At 54.8% G+C, this 20,808-nt stretch overlaps 1 protein-coding gene across 1 annotated transcript; it reads right to left on the bottom strand.

The window, feature by feature from the left end:
• Positions 1 to 12,713: 12,713 nt before the first annotated feature.
• Positions 12,714 to 19,477, bottom strand: SNAI1 (snail family transcriptional repressor 1). Its single transcript, XM_055393398.2, has 3 exons — positions 19,321 to 19,477; positions 18,095 to 18,622; positions 12,714 to 14,418 (listed from the first exon to the last, which is right to left on the bottom strand). The coding sequence occupies exons 1-3, from the start codon at positions 19,400 to 19,402 to the stop codon at positions 14,234 to 14,236; spliced, it is 795 nt and encodes a 264-aa protein (XP_055249373.1). The 5' UTR covers positions 19,403 to 19,477; the 3' UTR covers positions 12,714 to 14,233.
• Positions 19,478 to 20,808: the final 1,331 nt, after the last annotated feature.

Raw genomic sequence — 20,808 nt, forward strand, 5'->3', positions numbered from 1 at the left:
CCAGTCCGCCACAATGGAGACATGACTCTCCCAGCACTGACTCCATGGCCAAGCTCTGATGTCGGTCAGCAGGAGTCAGGTGAGGCCACGAGGGACCCTGGTCTCAGCTCCTTCTCGGTCCGTTGTGGTGAGTATCTCTGATCGCTCAGAGCTGCTGTGAGGATGAAGAGGACCCATGAGAGGGGACAAGGTGATGCTGGCTCAGCGTCACCCCATCACCACGCTTGTTCAAACCCAGACCGGCTCCCTCAGCTCCAGAACCACAACAAATTGAAAACTTAATATTCCATCAAACTTGTCTGACTTTGCTTGAAATAACAGTAATAATAATACCTAATTTTTTCCAGCCTTTAAGCCATGCCAAGTACCTTACCTGCTTTAGAGTTTTCAACCTCCTATGAACCACGTTACAGATGGAGAGGCTGGAGCACAGACAGAAGTCCCATGCCCAAGGTCACACAGCCAGGGAGGGGCAGAGGTGAAGTCTGAATCCTGACACTTGCACGTTAAGCCACGGGATGAAATGACAGCAATAGAACTGCCAGCCAGTGTTTTCAGCACATGTTACAACTCGTTCTTCAGTCTGTCTGCCAAATGTATCTGATAGAGAACTTGAATCCAAAATATATAAAGAGCTGTCAAGATTCGATAAGAAAAGAAACCACGGATTCATGTCAATGGATGGCAAAACCAACCAATGTAATATTATAAAATAATTAGCCTCCAATAAAAAAAAACAAAAAAGAAAAGAAACCAATTTTAAAACAGACAGAAGACTTGACTATTGTATATCTTCACTAATCAAGATCCATGGATCGTGAATAAGTGTGTGGAAAGAGGTTCAGTGCAATCTAAAACCACAGTGAGAAACCAGTAAACCACAGAGTGGCTAAAATCTAAAAGACTGGCCGTGCCAAGTGTTGGTGAGGACGCGGAAGAGCTGGAACTCTCGTACACTGCTGGTCAGAAGGCAAACTGGTGCAGCTGCTTTGGAAAATGGTTTGACAGTTTCTTAAAAAGTTAAGCCAATGCTCATCGTTCAGTCCAGCAATTACACTCCTATACATTCACCCAAGAGAAATTAACACAGATGCCCACGCAAAGACTTGTCCGTGTCTGTAGCAGTCCTACTTGTAATCCAGCCCTCAGGTCTCTTCCATAGAGGCCACCAAACACAGGTGCTAACACATGTCTGTATTAATGCTCAGAATGTTCTAGAATACCTAGAGGAGTTCTTTCCCGCCTCATTGGGCCCCAATTTTTTTTTTTTTTGCTAACTTTTACATTTTTAGTTTTTTGAAAAAACTTTTTATAATTTTATTTATTATTTTTGGCTGTGCTGGGTCTTCGTTGCTGTGGGAGCTTCTCATTGTGGTGGCTTCTCTTGGTGCAGAGCATGGGCTCTAGGGCCCACCGTCTTCAGCAGTTGCAGTTCCCGGGCTCAGCAGTTGCAGTTCCCGGCTCTGGAGCACAGGCTCAGTAGCTGTGGCTCAGGGGCTTAGTTGCTGTGTGGGATCTTTCTGGACTATGGAGTGAACCTGTGTCTCCCGCATTGGCAAGTGGTTTCTTTACCACTGAGCCACCAGGGAAGCCCCTGAAAAAGCTTTCTGAGGACAAAAAAGATTAAATAAGGACCTATATAGTCAGACAGTTCTGGGTTCAAATCCTTGCTCGGCCATTATCACCTGAGGGGCAACTTTGGCAAATGCCTCCTCCCTCTGGGACTCAAGTCTCCTTATCCATGAAGTAGGGATGTGATAGGAAGAGCCTTGGCATCTCCCAAAGGCTGTTGTGATAACCTTCACAGAAGGGCTTTAGAACAGGTTGCTCCACCTCGGTGAAGATTCCCCACAGCCTCTGCCCTTCCACAGGCCTGGGTGAGGAAGGGAGAGTGAGAACCCCCCCTCCCTTCCTCCAAGCTCCTCTGTGGCTCCCTAGTACCGGACTCTGCACCAAGGTCATCCACAGCCTTCTGTAACTATTTCACCACCTATTGACTGAGAGCCTGCTGTGTGCCGGGCCAAACCGGCTGCTAGTCCTGCCCTCTCAGAGCTGGTGGTTGGTGGGGAAACTCACTGAGGCGAGGGGAGGGACCCCGGGGAGGGAGTTGCGGGGTTAGGGTGGGAAGGTCCATAGCGTGCAGGGGGCTGTCGGCTTGGTTGCTCGTGGGAGCCATCGAGGTCAGGCCTCGGGCGGGAGGAACACGGAGGTGGGGCCGGTCGGGGGCGCTCGGGCAGAGATGGCTGGGGGAGGCGCCAACAAGAAGAGGGTTCTAAAGAACGCCTCCATCCTCTCTCCACCAGCCCTCTTTTCCAGCCAGTCGTGCCGGAATCCTTCCTCTGCCTCCTCCCCTCTGTCGGTCGGTCGCTCTCCGACCCGGCCAGCCCGCGCATAAACGCACCTCCCACCCGCTCTTCCTCAGCTGACTCCAGGCGGAAGCGGCTGCCTGCAGGTGCCTCCTCTTCTGTCTCCCGCTTCCTTTCAGTCCCCTCAGTCTATTTCCCACACACAGCCAAGGGGAAGTCTCTCCTCCGCATAAAATCCCCTGGCAGCTTCCCATGGCTTAGGATAAGATCCAAACACCTGGCCCACAATGCCCTGCGGGGTCGGTCCCTGCGCGCCCTCTCCCATCTCTTTCCCCTCCAGCCACACTGAACCACATCATGAACATACCAAGCACGTTCTGACCCCAGGGCCTTTGCACTTGTGGTTCCTTCCGCTGCAACTTCCTCTTCCCACTCAAGTTCTCTTTGCCCGGCTCACTCCTCTTCTTTGCCATCTTGAGATGCCTCCCCAAAACCCCCCACACCCCCTAAGCTGGCACCCTCTCATGGCACCCTGCACCCTTTCACTCCCCTCCCTTAACTGTCAGCTCCCTGAGAATAGACAGCAGCCTCTCTGTTTGCTCCTGCAGCAGGAACGCCTGGGACCAGGCCTGGCGCACAGTGGGTGCTCCGTGCAGGCAGGACCGAGTTCCAGTCGCAGGAGCTGGTGCCTGGAGCTCCAGACCTTCTGCGGACCTGTCCTCTGCTGGAGAAGAGACCCAGATGGCAGAGTCAGAGCCGAGGCCCACTGGACAACTCAGCCTCTGTGTCCCAAGGTGGTGGGCCCCACCAGCAGAAATCACCCTGGCCTTGGGGCAGGGCTGACCTCAGTTCAAATCCTGGTGCCTAAGCAGAATTACCACATCACCCCAAACCCCTTTACTCCCCAAGAGATTAACTTATCAAAAGGTGTACTTTATATTTGGCAGTTTATTACATATCCGTTGCTTATCAGTTACATACACATATTTATACACTAAAGTGGCAAAAATAACAAATGCATGTGTGCTCAGTCAGTTCAGTCATGTCTGACCCTTTGCAACCCTATGGAGTGTAGCCTGTGAAGCTCCTCTGTCCATGGGATTCTCCAGCAAGAATACTGGAGTGGGTTGCCATGCCCTCCTCCTCCAGGGGATCTTCCCCACCCAGGGATCGAACCCGCATCTCCCATGACTCCTGCATTGCAGGCGGATTCTTTACAACTGAGCCACTGGGGAAGCCAAAATAACGATAGAAACCAGTAATAACAAAATGCTGGCAAGGACGTGGTACAACTTGAACTCTCCCATAGATTGCTGTGGTCCACACAAGACCTGCACAGGAATGATCACAGCAGCCCTCTTCATTACAGCCCAAAAGTGGAGACAGCCCATATGCATTCAGCAGATGAATGGATAAACAATATGTGGTATATCCATCAGTGGAATCTTCAGTTCAGTTCAGTCGCTCAGTCATGTCTGACGCTTTGCGACCCCACAGACTGCAGCATGCCAGGCTTCCCTGTCCATCACCAACTCCCAGAGCTTGGCCATCGAGTGGAATAGTACTGGGCCATGAAAAGAATGAAATACTGACACAATACAGCATCGATCAACCTCAAAAACGGCCTGCTAAGTGAAAAAAGCCAGTCATGAAAGGACACATGATTATTTGTATGATCCATCTGTATGTGTCGAGAATAGGCCGTAGAGACAGAAAACAGATTAGAGGTCGCCAGAAGCCAGGGGAGGGGGAAATGGGGAGTGGCTGTTTCTTTTTCCGGTGATGAAATGTTCTGGAATTAGAGGGTGGGTTTGGTTGCACAACTTAGTGCATGTATTAAAAACCACTGAATTGTACCCCTTAGTGGGTGAATTGCATGGTAAGTGAGTTACATCTCTATAAAGCTGCGGCAAAAAGAAAATCCTGCTGCCGCCAGCGATCTCACAGCTGTATGTCTTTGGGAAAGTCCCCTGCACTTCCTGAGCCCAGGTTCTGCCTCTGTCACTCAAAGGATTGACCAACTCAGGGCCAGTAAACAGCCATGCAGGGTAACCATCCACATTTTCAGGGAACAACGGCCCCACTGGGGCTGGAGGACGGGCTGCCCATAGACACACGGGATAAGTTCAGCCCACGGGCAGTGCCCGGGACGGGTGATGGCACTTAGCATCACCCTGCTGCCCTCAAGTAAGTAACAAGGTAGATGGGATCACCAAGCGTGACTTCCTTCAGCCCGGGGACATCGCCAACTCTTGAATGCCATTCTTCTGTGTGTGGGTGTGTGTGTTTCTGTTCAGAAAGAAAAACACATGCTCATTATAGAAAATTCTGAGATCTATGAAGGGAATTGAAACCCCAGCAAACCTGCCATCCTCAGAGAACCACCATTGACCCCCAGACCACATCCGTCCTTCCCCCATTGACCCCCAGAACACATCCGTCCTTCTCTATGAAGGCAAAGAAGGAAAAAGATGAAGGAACATATTTTATGCATCGGCTCCTTTTCAAGTCAACTTGTGAACATCTAGTTTATCTGTGAAAATTTTGATTGATTGATTGATTGTAAATCAGGGGTCTTCCCTGGTGGTCCAGTGGCTAAGACTCCACGTTTTCAATTCAGGGAGCCTGGTTCAACCCCTGGTCAGGGAACTAGACCCCACATGCCGCAACTAAGACACAGCACAACCAAATAAATAATTATTGAAGAGAGAGAGAGTGCTCAGCAGGGAAATAACAATAACACGGCAGTGGACAAGTTTAAAAATTATGTGAAATAAAATGCCCTCCTCTTCTCCAGCGCCTCAACCTACCCGCAGAGATGATCACTCTGGGTCGTGTGTACGCGTCTTACAGATCCTTCTTTTTCTTTTCTTTCTCTCCTTCCTATCAACAGTTACTCAGTGAGAACTAACCACCCATGCATTTATTCAACTCATCATTCAAGAAATGCTTAAAGTGCTTGTCAGACGTCGGACATTTGTCTTTCTCAGTCCACACGCTACCTACACAAAGTGTTAATCGTTCAGTCACATCCGACTCTTTGAGACCCCATGGGATTCTCCAGGCAAGAATTCTCGAGTGGGTAAACCGTTCCCGTCTCCAGGGGATCTTCCCGACCCAGGGATATAACCCAGGTCACCTGCATTTCAAGCAGATTCTTTACCTTCTGAGCCACTCAGGAAGCCCCACCTGCACAATATATATTTTAAAGACTGCATGGACATTTATAAAGTAGCTGCAAAGTTCTCAGGATACCACATGGACCCCTTGTGCTGGGCATTGGGGTTGTTTACGGTGTCCTGCTCTGTTGCAAAGAGCAGGTGGAGTGTGTTTCTGTCCTTCTTATTTTATGATTGGGCCAAGAGTTGAACATGTTTTGCTGATGTGCGAAGGGAGAGCTCGGAAGGGCAAGGTCTCATCCAGGATCACAGAGTGAGGTCTCGATGGCATTCAGACCTTCAGGGCAAGGACCGAGCTTCTTAGGAAAACCCCTGCCCAGCCCCAGGTCATTTCCCCAAGGTAAAAATGGGTTTCCTTGGGGGATTCCCGCCCCAAGCACCCCCCTTAGGTGATGCATGGCGCTCCTTTCTCCTTGCTGTTAACTTTTCAGCACCACTAAAATGTTTATTTCAGGCCATGTGCGTGTGTGTGTGTGTGCTTGGCCGTTGTGGTAACTCTTTGCAACCCCACGTACGGTAGCCCACCAGGTTTGTCTGTCCATGGGGTTTTCCAGGCAAGAATACAAGAGTGGGTTGCCATTTCCTCTTCTGGGGGATCTTCCTGACCCAGGGATTGAACCCACGTCTCCTGCACTGGTGGGCAGGTTCTTTACCACTGAGCCACCTGGGAAGCCCATTTCAGGCCATAGCACCAGCTGCTGCTGCTGCTAAGTCGCTTCAGTCATGTCCGACTCTCTGCCATTTCCTTCTCCAATGCATGAAAGTGAAAAGTGAAAGTGAAGTTGCTCAGTCGTTTCCGACTCTTAGCCACCCCATGGCCTGCAGCCCACCAGGCTCCTCCGTCCATGGGATTTTCCAGGCAAGGGTACTGGAGTGGGTGCCGTCGCCTTCCCCAACAGCACCAGCTAAATAGAGTCAGATCTGACAGCACCTGTTGCCGTCACCACCTCCCTTGTGGCTCACCTGAGGCCCTTGCAGGTTGTCCCACAGTGGGGTAGGGGACACAAGACTTCACAGAAGGTCTTCAGCTCCGCTGGACCCTGCTCAAACCCTCCCATGCCCTCATGACTGCCCTCAGGATAAGCCCAAAATTCCCTACCTGGCCCTGGCCCTAATCCCAGCAGACCCCTCCCTCCTGGCTCCTAGTCCCTCTCACACTTCTGAGACCAAGGGAGGGCAGAGTTTTTGTCTAAAGACTTCTATTTTCCAAGAACCACAGAGACAAAAATCCAGCTCCCCAAATCTCCTCCCTAGGGTCTCCCTCCTCCAGGGCAGTTTCCCAACTCTCCCTCCGAGTTCCTTGGTTGAATAATAAAAAGTTCCCAGATCCATTCCAGGCCCTGAGAAAAACTTGCCACACCCTTGGCTGTAATCACCTGTCAGGAGTTAACTTGTGTCCCCTCTCCACCAAAAAAAAGAAAAGAGAGAGAGGTTTAAGTCCCACCCACCCCCCCCCCCCGACCTGTAAATATGACCTTATTTGGAAATAAGACTCTCCTCGTGGCTCAGATGGTAAAGACTCTGCCTGCAATGCAGGAGACCCAGGTTCTGTCCCTGGATAAGGGAGTGGCAGCCCACTCCAGTACTCTTGCCTGGGAAATCCCACAGACAGATGAGCCTGGCAGGTTACAGTCCGTGGGGTCGCAGAATCGAACACGACTGAGTGACTAACACTTTCACTTTCACTTCTTTATTAAGTGGATATAATGAAACCAAGATGATGTCCTAGGGGTTACGGTGGGCTTTACCTCTAGTGACTGATGTCCTCAGAAGAAGGGGAGCGGCACACCCTCAAAGGAATAAAGGCACAGAAGTCCACGTGAAGAAGGAGGCGGAGATCACAGCCATGCAAGGAGCCAAGGAGCGCCAAGATTACCAGGAGCCTCCCTCCAGAAACTGGAAGAGGCAAGGAAGGATATACTCTCTCTAGAGCCTTTGGGATTCCCTGGTGGCTCAGTGATAAAGAACCCGCCTGTCAATGCAGAAGACCTGGGTTTGATCCCTGGGTAGGGAAGATCCCCTGGAGGAGGAAATGGCAACCCACTCCAGTATTCTTCCCTGGGAAATCCCATTGCCAGAGGAGTCTTGTGGGCTATAGTCCATGGGGTTGCAAAAGAGTAAGACACAACTTAGTGACTAAATAGCAGGAGCCTTTGGAGGTAGCATGGCCCAGGTGACACTTGACTTTGGACTTCTAGCTTCTAGAACTATGGCAGAATAAACTTCTGGGTTCCCCTTGGGCTCTGGCCATCCCACAGAGTAGGTGGGATCTTAATTTCCCATTCAGGAAGCGCAGAGTCTTAACCACTGGACCACCAAGGAAGTCCCAAATTTCTGTTCTTTTTAAACCACCCAATTTGTGATCATTTTTTATGGCAGCCATGCGTGCTCAGTCACTCAGATGTGTCTGACTCTTTGTGACCCCATGGGCCCTGCAGCCCACCAGGCTCCTCTGTCCATGGGCTTTCCCAGGCAAAGATACTGGAGTGGGTTGCCATTTCCTCCTCCAGGGGATCTTCCCCACCCAGGGATCGAACCCACCTCTCCTGTGTCTCCTGCACTGGCAGGGGGATTCTTTACCACTGAGACACCTGGGAACTGCACGGCAGCCACAGGAAGCTAATACATCACCCAGCTGTGGGCACAGAGAGTGGGCCTCAGGCCCAGGGCACTGAAGGAGGTTGGGCCAAACAACCTCCTGCCAAGTGAGTGGTCCTGCCCTCATGAAGCTCCTAGTCTGGAAAATTTCTAGTCCTCAGGGGCCACACGGCATACCCCACCTCACAGGCCGCATGGAGACTGCACTCTCTTTTCCTGGTCCTAACCCGCGCCCCCACCACACACACCTTTGGCTGGAGATGGATGTTGACGTTTGTATTAGTAGAAGACTGGTTAAAGCACAGAATGGGATCCTCTATTCGAGACAGTCTGGACAGGCAAGTGTAGTAAGTAGAGACCCAGATTATGTTCCACTTCCATTTAAAAAGTTTTAATTTCACCCACCCAAAGGGAGAAGGAATAAAATGACCACGATAATAAAAAAACTCAGCGTTTGGGATTTCCCTGGTGGTCCAATGAGTAAGACTCCGAGCTCCCAACGCAGGGGGCGTGGGTTCGATCCTTGATCAGGGAACAGGACCTAACACACAGCAACTGAAGATCCCGCGGGCCACAGCTAAGACCCATCGCAGCGAAATAAACAAACACATAAAAAGCGCTATTAAAAAAATGTTTTAAAAAGAAAAAGAATCAGGGTGTCAATCCGTGCTCTGCCGTTTTTTGCTTCGTGACCCTGGACAAGTTACTTAACCTCCCTGGGTCTTGGTTTCCTTTTTCTCAAGTCCGTTGTGAAGGTTTAAGGAGTCAGTCGATGCAAGGTGCTCAGCACAGGATCATGGAAGTGCCCCATAAGAATGGTGGCAATGATGTATTTCCTGCTGCTGCTGTTGCTGCTAAGTCGCTTCAGTCGTGTCCGACTCTGTGTGACCCCATAGACAGCAGCTCACCAGGCTCCCCCATCCCTGGGATTCTCCAGGCAGGAACACTGGAGTGGGGTGCCATTTCCTTCTCCAATGCGAGAAAGTGAAAAGTGAAAGTGAAGTCTCTCAGTCGTGTCCGACCCTTAGCGACCCCATGGACTGCAGCCCACCAGGCTCCTCCGTCCATGGGAATTTCCAGGCAAGAGTACTGGAGTGGGCTGCCATTGCCTTCTCCGGATTTATTTCCTAGGGACACACATGTGTTCGTCATTCACTCAGCAAGGTTTCACTGGGTGTGCTCCTCCTGTGAGAGACTGGACAGTGAACAAAGCAGACACCGTTCCCACTGGCATGGAGCTGATATTCTGGTGGGGAAGGCAGTCAAAAGAGAGCTGTGACCAGTGATATACATGGATTAGTCGGATGGGGACAAGTGCTGTGGAGAAAAATAAAAACATAGGGCGCGGGTCGGGGCTGGAATGTGAGGAGGAGTGGGGGGTGGGGGAGACCAGCTGTGTGGCTTCTCTCGGGGCTGAGTCTTCCTGGCAGAGGAATAGCAAGTGCAAAGGCCCTGGGGTGGCAGAGGGTCCCTCATGGCTAGAAGGAGGGGGTGGGGGGGGAGGGGAGGGTCTAGATGGTGCAGTTCCCCCTTGTGGGCCCAGGCGAGGGCTTTAGCTTTCCCTGTGAGTGAGATTGGAGCCATATGTGCATGTGAATATATGTGTTTATTTGCTTAACCTAGAAAGATGTCAACTAGGCACTTCACAGAGTCACGATGGAGACAGTAAGGGCATCAGGGTGGGGTGTGTGGATCACACATCCCTTGAGCCTCATATCTACTCTTCATTTTTTTTTTAATGAAAGAATAAATCCCCATAACATTTGTGCAATTGACCATTTGAAAGCAAAAAGAGCAAGGACCCAGATCTCTGGTTCGCTGGAGCACGCCCCCATCCCAGCTCAAGGGACATCCGTGAGTAAGCCACCGGACCACTAATGGGGCCCAGATGTGCCTAGAGGTGGCCCTGGCCCCAGACCTGCCTGCCTGGACACTCGCACGGAGTTCGGCTTTACAGCCAGTTTATTTCCTGGACTTGTTTTAAAGAAAAACCCAGGGGAGGATCTAAGGGCCTGGCCAGCCCCTTCTGTTCTCCACCCAAGCTCTCCCAACCCACAGCTCTGAGCTGCTGCCCAGAGGAGGGCAGTTCTTCCCTACAGTAGAAAGCCAACCAGTAAAAATAGAAAGAATGATGGAGCTAGAAAAATCACCATTTGGCAACCACCATAGTAATAATTGATTTAGGCAGAAATCACCAGCAAGGGCTAACCCTCGTGGGAGGAAGCTTGAGAAGCATGTGTCTAAATATTCACATGGTCCTGGAATGTCTCCCTGCAAGATACAGATTAAATACAAAAAGGGAGAAAGAGGAACTTTATCCACCTTAAACAAGTGGTCAAAGGTGACCTCACCAGGAATGGGACAGGCTGACGTCATGTGCCGCGTGATAACTTGCCCTGGGAAGGGCATGGCCCGACTGCTGTGGTTCTGCCCACAGCGCACAGCCCAGATTTTAACCATGGGGAAGCATCAGGAAAGTCCAAACTGGGGGACATTCCATGAAAGACCTGGCCTGAACTCTTCAAAACTGTCAGTCACAAAAGACCAAGGAAGGAGTTGTTCCAGAATTAAAGAGACTAAAGAGAAGGGACAAGGAAACTTACTGCGTGATCTGGATCGCTCCCCACCCCCACCCACTGAAGCGCTCCGGAGAACATCGCTAGGGCGGTGGGGGACACTTGACCGTGACTGTGGATTGAATAATAGCGTTGCACCAATGCCGTTTCCCAATTTTGATCATTAAACTGTGGTCACAGGAAGGAATGTTCCTGTCCTTAAGAAATATCCACTTAAACAGTTAGTGGTCAAAGGGCATTGTGTCTACTGCTTCCTCTCAAATGGTTAAGAAAAGGTGGGAACGTGTATGTGTGAATGCAGAGAGAGAAAACGCAAACTTGATAAGATGTTGTTTTGAAGAATCTGATGGAAAGATTCCAGTTTATTGTACTTTCCTTGCAACTTCTCTGTCAGGTTGAAATTATTTCAAAATAAAAAGTTTTAAAGAAATCTAAAACACCTGTCTCCCTTCTCTCTCCTAACAGTCTCTACCCGCCCCATTTCACCCCTACACCCTCCTAGAGACCTAGGCTTTGATTGCCTTGTTGTAAATCCTCCCAGAGTTCCTGTGAGCAAATATAAACAAGAATGAAGACCACGCTCAGTTCCACCCTTCTTCCCACAAAAAGGAGCATGGTCTGCATGGAATTTTTTTCCCTTAGCTAAATGTGGTTGCGTGGGGGCGGGTCCACATCAGGAGAGAAGAACCATCAACCGTTTGATCCCCACTCCCGCCACCCAGTCCAACATCTCCTTTAAAAAAAACCCCTAGGAACTTGCACCCACCAGCACTCAGGTGTGCCTGGCACAGGCCTAGAGGCCCAGCCTTCACACATTCTTCAACCCAACCTTCCCCGAGGCCTCCTCCCCTCTGGGCCAGCTCAGCGTCATCCCTCTTGCCTTGGGCCTTTCCCTGGCTCCCAGCTCTTGTTTCTTTCCTCTTCTGACTTGGCTGACTCCATTCTCCACCAGGATGGGGAGAATGTAAAAGAGAAGCAGACCTCAAGGCTCCTCTGCTTAAAGGCCTCTGTGCCTGCCCTGGGGCTCAACCACCCACACAAGTGCTGCAGGACAGGGACCTCCTATCAACCCCACGGGGTCCCCCAGCCCCTCTCGGCAGGGGACAAGCTCACTCCAGCCTCGGAGCCTCTGCACTTGCTCTCGCCTCCCTCCAGGTCGCCACTGGAAGGGCTCTGGGCTCCGGCTCTCCGGGCCTTATCAGAGGGCGCCCCACCCCATCGCTCCGGAGCACATGCTCTCTTTAATTCCATCTTGGCAAGTCACTGTCGGAAAGCAGCTTGTTTATTTAGTCGCTTCTTTGTTTTCTGTCTCCCCCGCTAAAACATGAGTTCCCTGAGCCCAAGGACTGTCGATCTGCTCCGGGCTGTAACCCCGGGGCCTCGAACACGCGGGTCTCACCCAAACCGACTGCATGGACATCCCTTTTCCGTCTCGGGGGAGGAAGGCACAATCATCACCCTATTTCAGAGGCAGAAACTAGGGTGTCCAGGGGTCTGAGAGGGCGACAGCTTTGCTCCAGGGCCTGCGAGCCAAGGGGGTGTGAGCCTGGTTCTTGACTCCTGGAGTCTGGTGCAACGGGTTGAATGCCGGCTGGGGGTTCCCATGAGGCCCACCCCTCCGCGAGTATGTGAGAACGGTTCTACATCCCCCACATGTCAGCACCTACTGTGGGTAGGTGGACGTCTCCCAGGGACCTGGGACACAGTAGGCCCTCAGCACATTGATGCCCACCCCTCACCCACCCCCAACTCCCTGACTTCCCTTCAGGGAGGCCAGCTACAATTTGGCGATTGTTAGAGAACTTTTTTTTTTTCTTTTGGGAGGAAAGCTGCAAGTCATTAAGGGCTGCTCCCGGCCTGCGGGTCACCATTTCCTGTTTAGAAGAAAGAATCATCTCTCCTTTGGAACACGAAGCTCCCCCACCCCCGGCCTGGCTCTGGGGCTCCGGGGAGCCTGCGTCGCCCGCCCGCTCAGCTCCCCGCAGGAAACTGGCACCTCCAGCACCTTTTGTGTTCAAAAAGGACACTCATTTTCTCCCGGCCCCAGGGGGGCCCCTGAGGTGAGGTCACCGTGCGAGCCAGCGGGGAGTGAATTCCCTCAGTCCTGGGACGCAGTGCTGACCGCCTTCCCGTCCTGTCCTCGAGCAGGAAGTAGAATGACCCCTACCCTTTGGCCCGGCTTCTCACCCTCCTGGCTCCAGCCAGCCAATTTCCTCGCATCAAAGGCCATTTGGTACCCAGCAGCCAGACGGAGGTGTGGGCCTGCCAGGGAGGCCGGAGCGGGGCCCAGAGCCCTTGGAAACAGGAAGGACATCCTCTGTCCCTCCTCGTGCACCGCATTCCACTCTCGTCTGGAGCAGCATTCGCGCCCTCTCCAGAAGACCTGCCGGGCTGGGGAAGGCCCCACAGCAGGCCTGCTTGATAAGACCTGGGAGCCAGCTTCCTGCCCCGTGAGTCTGGTCGGCTTCAGAACGGGAGAATGGGGGCCACAGAGAGGATAAGAAACCTGCACACACAGCCCCACCGCCCCCCGGTCCACAGGTGTTTCCCGACCTCCGCATCGGACAGGACATCCACGCTCCAAGGAAAACCCACCTGCACAAACAAGGTCCCCCGGCAAACCCAAAGGGCCAAAGCCGAGACTGCGGGCTGTCGGGGGCACTCGAGCGCCTTGCATCCCTGCCCCGACCTTCCTCCCTGAAGGCCCTTGAAAATACCCCTGCGGCAGTAAAACCAGGTAGACCTTTTATATATAAATTATATATAATTTATAAAACCAGGTAGACTTTTTATATATAAATTAACCATTTTATTGAATGTCAATAAACCGTACATATAACTATACAAAACGTTTCCTTAGTACAAAATGTCGCTTGCGATATAAATACCAGTGTACCTTTAAAAAATTGTAAACATCTTCCTCCCGGGCCCACCTGTTGGGCCCCGAAAATAGTTCTGGGAGACACAGTGGTGGGGCCGGAGCACGCCACTCAGGTCCCGGACAAGGGAAGGCAATTATTCACAGTCCCTTTGGAGACGTCGTTAAATTGCCCGTGAAACAGGTGCCACCATGACACACAGGAGGCTGAAATAGCTGCCCAGGCCCGGGGGTATCCTGGGGTCCAGACGCGGTCCTGGCATCAGGGGGCACCGCCGTGGGGCACCTGGGGGTGGCCGCTTGCATAGTGAGGCACACCTCCTGGAGGGGCGGCCTGGGGGGCAGGCCGGGGCCCCCTGAGTGAGGCGGGAACTTCTCAGTCTGCCGGCTCTTGTCCCCGAGCTCTGAGCAGCTGCACCCCAACAGCTCTGGAGTCACAGAGCTGCACAGAAAGGCCAGCTCCATGGACGCTGGGAGCAGCGGCTGCCAGGTGGGGTCCCTGCGGCAAGCCACCCCCCGACAGGAGGCAACTCCGCCCCTGCGAGCCCGGCGGGGCATCCAGAGGACCGGGAAATGGTCCTCAGGGTCCAGCCAGACAGTGGCGCTCAGGAGGGGATCCTGTGGCAGTGGCCAGGAGGCAGGGTCCCCCCTTCTGGAGCTGGGGGAGGCCGCTCTGGGTGGCAGGAGCCTCGGGAGTCAGCGCGGCCCCCCTGAGCAGCCCGAATCTTGGTGCTTGTGGAGCAGGGACATTCGGGAGAAGGTTCTGGAGCATGTCTTGCACTGGTACTTCTTGACATCTGAGTGGGTCTGGAGGTGGGCCCGAAGGTTGGAGCGGTCGGCAAAGGCGCGGCTGCAGTGCGGGCAGGAGAAGGGCTTCTCGCCTGGGGAGAGACGACCGAAGGGGTTGGTGGAGGCGCGGTGACCCGGGAGAACAGCTGACATCCGCTGACATCCCCAGCCACCCCCGGCCTCTGGCGCCCGGCTCACCCCAACCTTGAAGGGCTCCCCTGACCCAGAGGAGCCAGAGGCCTGGATTCGGCAGTGAGCGCTGCCACTTCCCACCGTGTGGCCCTGAGCAAGTCAGCGGGCTTCTCCGAGCCTCCGTTTGCTCATCTGTAATATGGAGCCGTTCAGCCCCCACGCACAGGGGTTGTTAATTGAGAGAAGGCTGAATCAAATACTTTCCCTGCCCCGCCGCAGGAGGAAGTGCTCAACAATGATGCGGCAGTGATGGCCATGTGTTTGCCTAACGCTCTGTGCAGGGATGGTGGAAGCACTCCCCACTATCTCACTGAACCCCACCTTCGTCTTGAGTTTAGGGATGGAGTGACCGACGCACAGGAAATATGCAGGGTCTCAGCAAGAACCAAGCAGCCCGACTCCAGCGCCCTTGGTTTCAACCACTACAGATACTGCCTCTTAGTTAAGAAGGCTGAAGTGGGTGTTTCTTATTATCACCCCTGTACTGCCTTCCTGCGGGGATAAAGCTTAACTTGAGAGTCAGCCTAAAAGTGCCCCCTCCCCAGGTCACTCCTTTCCACTGCTTCCCCATCACTGGGATCACACTCAAGAAAGTGTCAAGTCTGTCTGTCCCCCCATCAGAAAGCCCCACGAAGGCAGGAACCTCCCCACCCCAAACCCATTCCAAGCTTCCAACCCAAGGCCTAGAACCCCCAAGAGGCTACAGAAATCTTTTCACCTTATGACTTTTTAAAGAAGAATCCCACACGAGGCCCTCATGCCACCTGCCCGGCCAGGCTGTACTGGGAAGAGCCCTGCACTCAGGGCTGGATACACAGTAGGAGCTTTAAATGCTTGGACAACAAATTTTTTTTCTTTTTAATTATTAAAAAAAAAAAGGTCTCAGAAGAGCCTGACTCTTCAGTCACCACCAGACAACAACATTCACCAGTTTTTCATAATTCCTGCCCCAATCAAGAGACTATAACTCACATTCCAGAAACCTTACAGCAAATGCTGTTTCGCTTTTCCTTGGGGCTGCATTTCCCAAATAAAGCCAGAAGAGTAACTCATTAAACAAATACTAATCAAGCCTCTAACTCCACCCAGGCACTGTTCTATAATACTGAATATTCTTTTCCCAGAAAAAGACATTCTCCTCTCCTCCCATTCCCCTGTGTCCTTAGGCCAAGGGCCCCTAGTTAAATCCCAGTGCTGGAAATAAATGAATGCCAGCAGCCCTCCTGGGTGCCTGGGGGCACTGCATGGTGCCGAGTGGGTGGGGTCCAGAAGCCAGGTGCCTGCAGCCCACCGGGGAACCTGCGTTCACAGGCTCAGTCTCCTGGGGCGGGGACACCAGGAACGGGGCCACCAGCAGAGCAGGGCCAGGGCCAGAAGCCTGGGGAAGGGACGCCTGTGTAACCTGCTCTGCCATGACTGGAGCACCTCTGCACAGCAGGCCCGAAGGGTCTGATGACTGCGTCCTACAAGTTCCTCCTCATTCACACCCTGCTCTGAAAACTCAGGACCTGGGCTCTGCCCTGGAAAAGCAGATGCGGTGCCTGGGTTCCCCACTTCCCCTCCGCCCCCTCGGGTGAGACACAGGAGCCCTGACTCCGGCCTATAAAGCTGGGACTTGGGCAAGTGGCGGCCTTCTCTGCGCCTCCGTTTGCTCACCGCTGAGGTGGGGTCAGGACGGCCCGCTCTCAGGCGGCTGCTGGACTGGCTGCCACGACACAGGTGACAAGAGAGGCCCAGAGCGCGTGCCTCCCGCCCCCGGCGCTCAGGGAGCCTTATCTTTATGTTCCGTGTGATTAGACACAAACCCGGACAAAGGGGCCGGCGGGATAGGATGGGATGGGATGGGATGGGATAGGTGGAGGTCTGTGTGCAGAATCGGGAGGCCCGCAGGCCTCCACCCCGCACAGATCCACTCCCCAAGCCCGGCCCGGCCACGTCTCTCTGGTGCTCCTGGAGTGTGAAACGGGCACCAGGCCGGCGGGGACAAAGGCCGCCAAGGCGGGCAGTGTACACGCGATACTCCCTGGATTAAAGGGGCCTGACACGCGGGGGCCGGCAGCTGCGGCCCGGAACAGGTGCTGGGCACCGCTGCCCCGCGCACCTGCCCCAGCCCCGGCCCCCGCCCCCCGGGCGCACTATTAAGGCGCACAACGGGAGGCGAGCAGGGTGGCGCTGGTGCATTTCAACAGGCTTTGTGTGTCTGGGCCGCGCCTTTACATGAAAATAATGTCCGAGCGGAGGGGAGAGAGGCTGGGGGGCTTCCGCTGCCCCCAAATAGAGACCCTGTCGCTGGGCAGCCACCGAGGACACAGGCCAGGCAGTTGGGCCTTTACATGTTAAAATCAGGGCTTTTGTGCACCAGGGAAGAAACTGCAGCCATGGGCTGCAAGCTCTGGAGGTTGCCTGCCTCTGCCCCCCCAGGAGGAATGACATCAATAATGCCTGCAAAATGCCAGGCTTCACACGCCACCTCACTGACCCTCACAGCTCAGAGGTCAGCCCCTGGGCCAGGAAATGCCAGAACCGAGTCTCCAACCTGGCCAGCTTGACCCCCAAAACCAACAGTCATGACCCTTGAACCCTCTCTCTGAAGAGCAGCCCCAAGCAGAGAGGCCTCCTCCATTCACACGCTGAAAAGGTGGAGTGGTTACCTTTTCTGCACTTCCAGAAAGCTAAAGGCTAGGATGGGTTCCATCTCACAAGTTTCTACACATTTAGCATTACAGTTTTTGAAATGCCAAGACCTAATTGTGTTTTCTGCCGGCAAAGGAGTTCCTGGGCCTGCATGATGGGATTAAGTTTATCTGGTCAGCAGTGAGTGGGGGTGGGGAGAGCAGGTCTGAGAACCATCATGATACCATAACAAGTTATTATCAGGTGACGAGGCGGCCACCGAACCTAGACTGCCCCCTCTACATACTACTGTAACCCACTCTGTATGATTAAGTTGTAATCAGAGAGGCTCAGACACACGGCTTGGGAGCAGAACAAACACCATTTGATTTCTGTGCCTGCTGGTCGTGTCTCAAGCATTTTCCCAGGTGCTTTCTGTCCCAGGTGTCTCATTTAACCAGTACAAAAACCTCACAAGGTGTTTTTATGCTCATTTCACAGATGAGGATACAGAGGCTAAGGGAGGTGAAACGCCATCCCAAAAGCCATCCCAAAGCAGGATTCAGAGCGGAGGCAGGTGGGCAGGCTGACAACATCCTGTCTGGCTTGGGTGGGGATGGGGGTGGGCTAGGGGAGGGTGGAGCAGGGTGGGCCCCTTCACACCTGGCCCCAACAGCAAGGTGTTGTTTATACCTTTCCCATATCCAGCTCCAACCCATTTGGCTGAGAGGAACGGAGCCTGCTGAGGGACATGTAAAAGTTATCCACTCAGCCCGAGTGCTTAGCTGATGAATGATGGCATGTTTCTGCCAAACTGCAGAGCCAGGCCCCCCGAACTCTCGAGCTAGCCGTCAGGAGACGGCGGGGGCCTCGGTTCCCACAATCCAAAAGTAACATCAAAGCCCATCTTACAAGCGCTGGCAGGGAAGGCAGGGAGAATGGGGGCCAGGGGGAGGGACTCACCGGTGTGGGTCCGGACGTGGCCCTGCAGCAGCCAGGGCCTGGAGAAGGCCTTCCCGCAGGTGCTACAGACGCAGGGCAGCGTGTGGCTCCGGATGTGCATCTTGAGGGCACCCAGGCTGATGTACTCCTTGTTGCAGTATTTGCAGTTGAAGGCCTTGCGAGACTGGGGGTCCTTGGCCACAGAGAGCCCGGTCAGCTGCTTGGGCAACTGGCCCAAGCCTGGGAAGGCAGCATAGCCCTCAGCCTCCAGGGAGGAGGCTGAAGTTGACGAGAAGGACGAAGGAGCCGGCGAGGGTGGGCTGGGGGGCTGGGAGCCTTTCCCGCTGTCCTCGTCGGACAGGGAGGTCAGCTCGCCAGCCTTGGGGATCTCCTGGGGCAGGAGAGAAGCCCAGCCAATGGGCTGGGCTTGGGGCGCCAAGAGAGAGTCCCAGATGAGTGTCGGCAGGGAGGCGGTGGGATTGAGGACCTCGGGCGGTGGGATGGCTGCCAGCAGGTGGGCCTGGTCGTAGGGCTGCTGGAAAGTGAGCTCTGAGCGGGGGACAGAGAAGAGGGCAAGGTCAGGCGGGAGCTCAGCCAGCAGATCAGCCTGATGTAGGCCAGGGGCTGAACGGGGCTGGCACTCAGGACTTATCAGATGAATACCAGACTCACGACTAGGACCAGCAGTCTGAACCCCTCAGGTCACCGGGATCTCCCACTTCAACCTCCAGCTCTTCCGGGAAGAATCCCCCTTCCCTAGCTCCCACTCAAGGGGGTCATTTCCAGGTCTTCATCCTCCTGAGTTACCCAAGTACCCAGCTTGAGGCCAGACCCCCCCACCCAGCATCCTGGCCCCTCATCTCCCCAGCTGCCAAGGCACCACACCCCTGTCCCAGGCCCCCTTCCATACACGTTTCTTCTCCCACACCGTCCCCCAAATCCTCCGGACTCTTCCGGAGCCCTGGCCCGGCGTCTGTCCAGATAGAAGCCTCCTCTTCTCACTTTTGGGAGGGGCGTCCCTCTTCTCTGCGGCTGCTAAGTTTCAGTTTCCTCGCCCAAGACCACCGCCCTCCAAAAACCCTCTCCACATCTCCCGGATACACCTGACCCGAGCTTATTCGCACCCAGGCTGTATTCTTTGACTCGACTTTGTCCCCAAGCCCCCTGCTCCTCCAAGTGCTCTCCCCATGCAGCCTTCGCCTGCCTCCCCCAAACTCCCCTGGGGGCCGGGCACCCGGTCCCCTCACCTGGAGAAGAGTCGTGCAGCTCACTGTAATTGGGTCTCCGGCGGGAGCCCGCAGACTTCCTGACGAGGAAAGAGCGCGGCATGGTGGCCGAAGCAGCAGGGGTCTCGCCGGGTCGCGCCGGAATCGCGAAGCCCTCCACCCGCGACGCCCTGCAGCTGCGCTGTGAGTGGAGACGGGCCGCCGACTCCCTTAAGTACGCCAGTCGCGGGTGGGCGTGGCCCCTGCAGGTCACGCCCCTTTGTCACCTCCGCGCCAATCGAGACGCGCCTTCGCCAGAGGCCCCGCCCCGAGCAGGTGCGCTGGGGGCTGGCGGGGCTCGCGCCGCGTGGCGCTGGGAGCCGGGCGGGGCCGCGCGGACGCCGGGCCTCGGGCGCGTGCACGGGCGCCGGGCGGCGGGCTGCAGGGGGCGGGCCGCTGGGAGCCCCTGGACGAGGCGGGAGCCCTCTTCGGGACTCGGGCGCCCGGGACGGCTCGGCGCGGCACGCTCTCCCGCCTCTGGCGCCCTCTGGCGCCGTGCGCCGCGGGTCTGGGCACCTGACTTTCGGAGACCGCCACCGCCTCGTGTGTCGGAACGGGGCGGGGGGTGCCTTCGCCCGAACGGTGCCTCGCAGAGAGCGTGGCAGCACACAGTTCGGGGGCGAAGAGAAGCAATGGAAATGGACCCCTCCACGTGGCTGCTGACAGTGTGCAATGCCACGGCCTTTTTTTTTTGCAAAGCAAATGGGCATCAGCTAGAAAAACGCACATACTGACTCTGTGCCCACTAAAGAACCAGGCACCCCTCCCGGCGCTGGGGGGGATACAACCCTGAACAAAACACTCGGGGTCTCTGCTGAAGGGTCGCTCGCCCAGCCAAGTGGAGGAGACCGGCGAAGTCAACAGGCAATTCCAATGCAGAGGGAAGTGTATTTCGATGGGTGGGGGGGTGGGGACCACAGGGCACTGTGACAGTCAAGAGCTGGTCATTTGACCAAGGGTCGGGGCGACTTCCCAGAGGAAGTGAAGAAAATGCCGAAGGGAAAGGCCTGAGGTTGCAGTTACCATCTCAGAGCCATTGAGAGCCTCTCTCAGGATGGGGGTGGGGTGGGCAGGGCGGTGGGGTCAGGGCCTGGAGGAGTCTGGACTTTGCCCCAGGGGCACTGGAGAGGGGAGGAGGGGCCTGTTTGGAGTTTGGTTGAGAAAGATTACTCTGGGCAGGTGCGAGAAAGAAGGGGCGCCGGGCGGAGCTCGGCAGTTGCCTCACTCGTTTGGGGTCATCGATACTGTGTCTAAAGGACCTGAGGCTAGGCTCCACCGGGGGGTCACTGAGTGATTCAGCTGTGGGGTGGGCCCAGGGGAGGGGCAGACCTCACCCCCAGCTCTCCTCTGAGCCCACCAACTGTGAGGGCCATGCCTGTCCTGGGCAGGGGATGGGGCGCAGGCCTAAATCCGCAGGTCTCTCCAACTTGTTTCCACCTGTGAAAACCTGTTAAGTCCCTCCACTCACCA

Source organism: Moschus berezovskii, chromosome 15, assembly GCF_049115385.1.
Source record: "Moschus berezovskii isolate FMDL1 chromosome 15, NW_MosBer_1.0, whole genome shotgun sequence".
Taxonomy (NCBI): Eukaryota; Metazoa; Chordata; class Mammalia; order Artiodactyla; family Moschidae; genus Moschus; species Moschus berezovskii.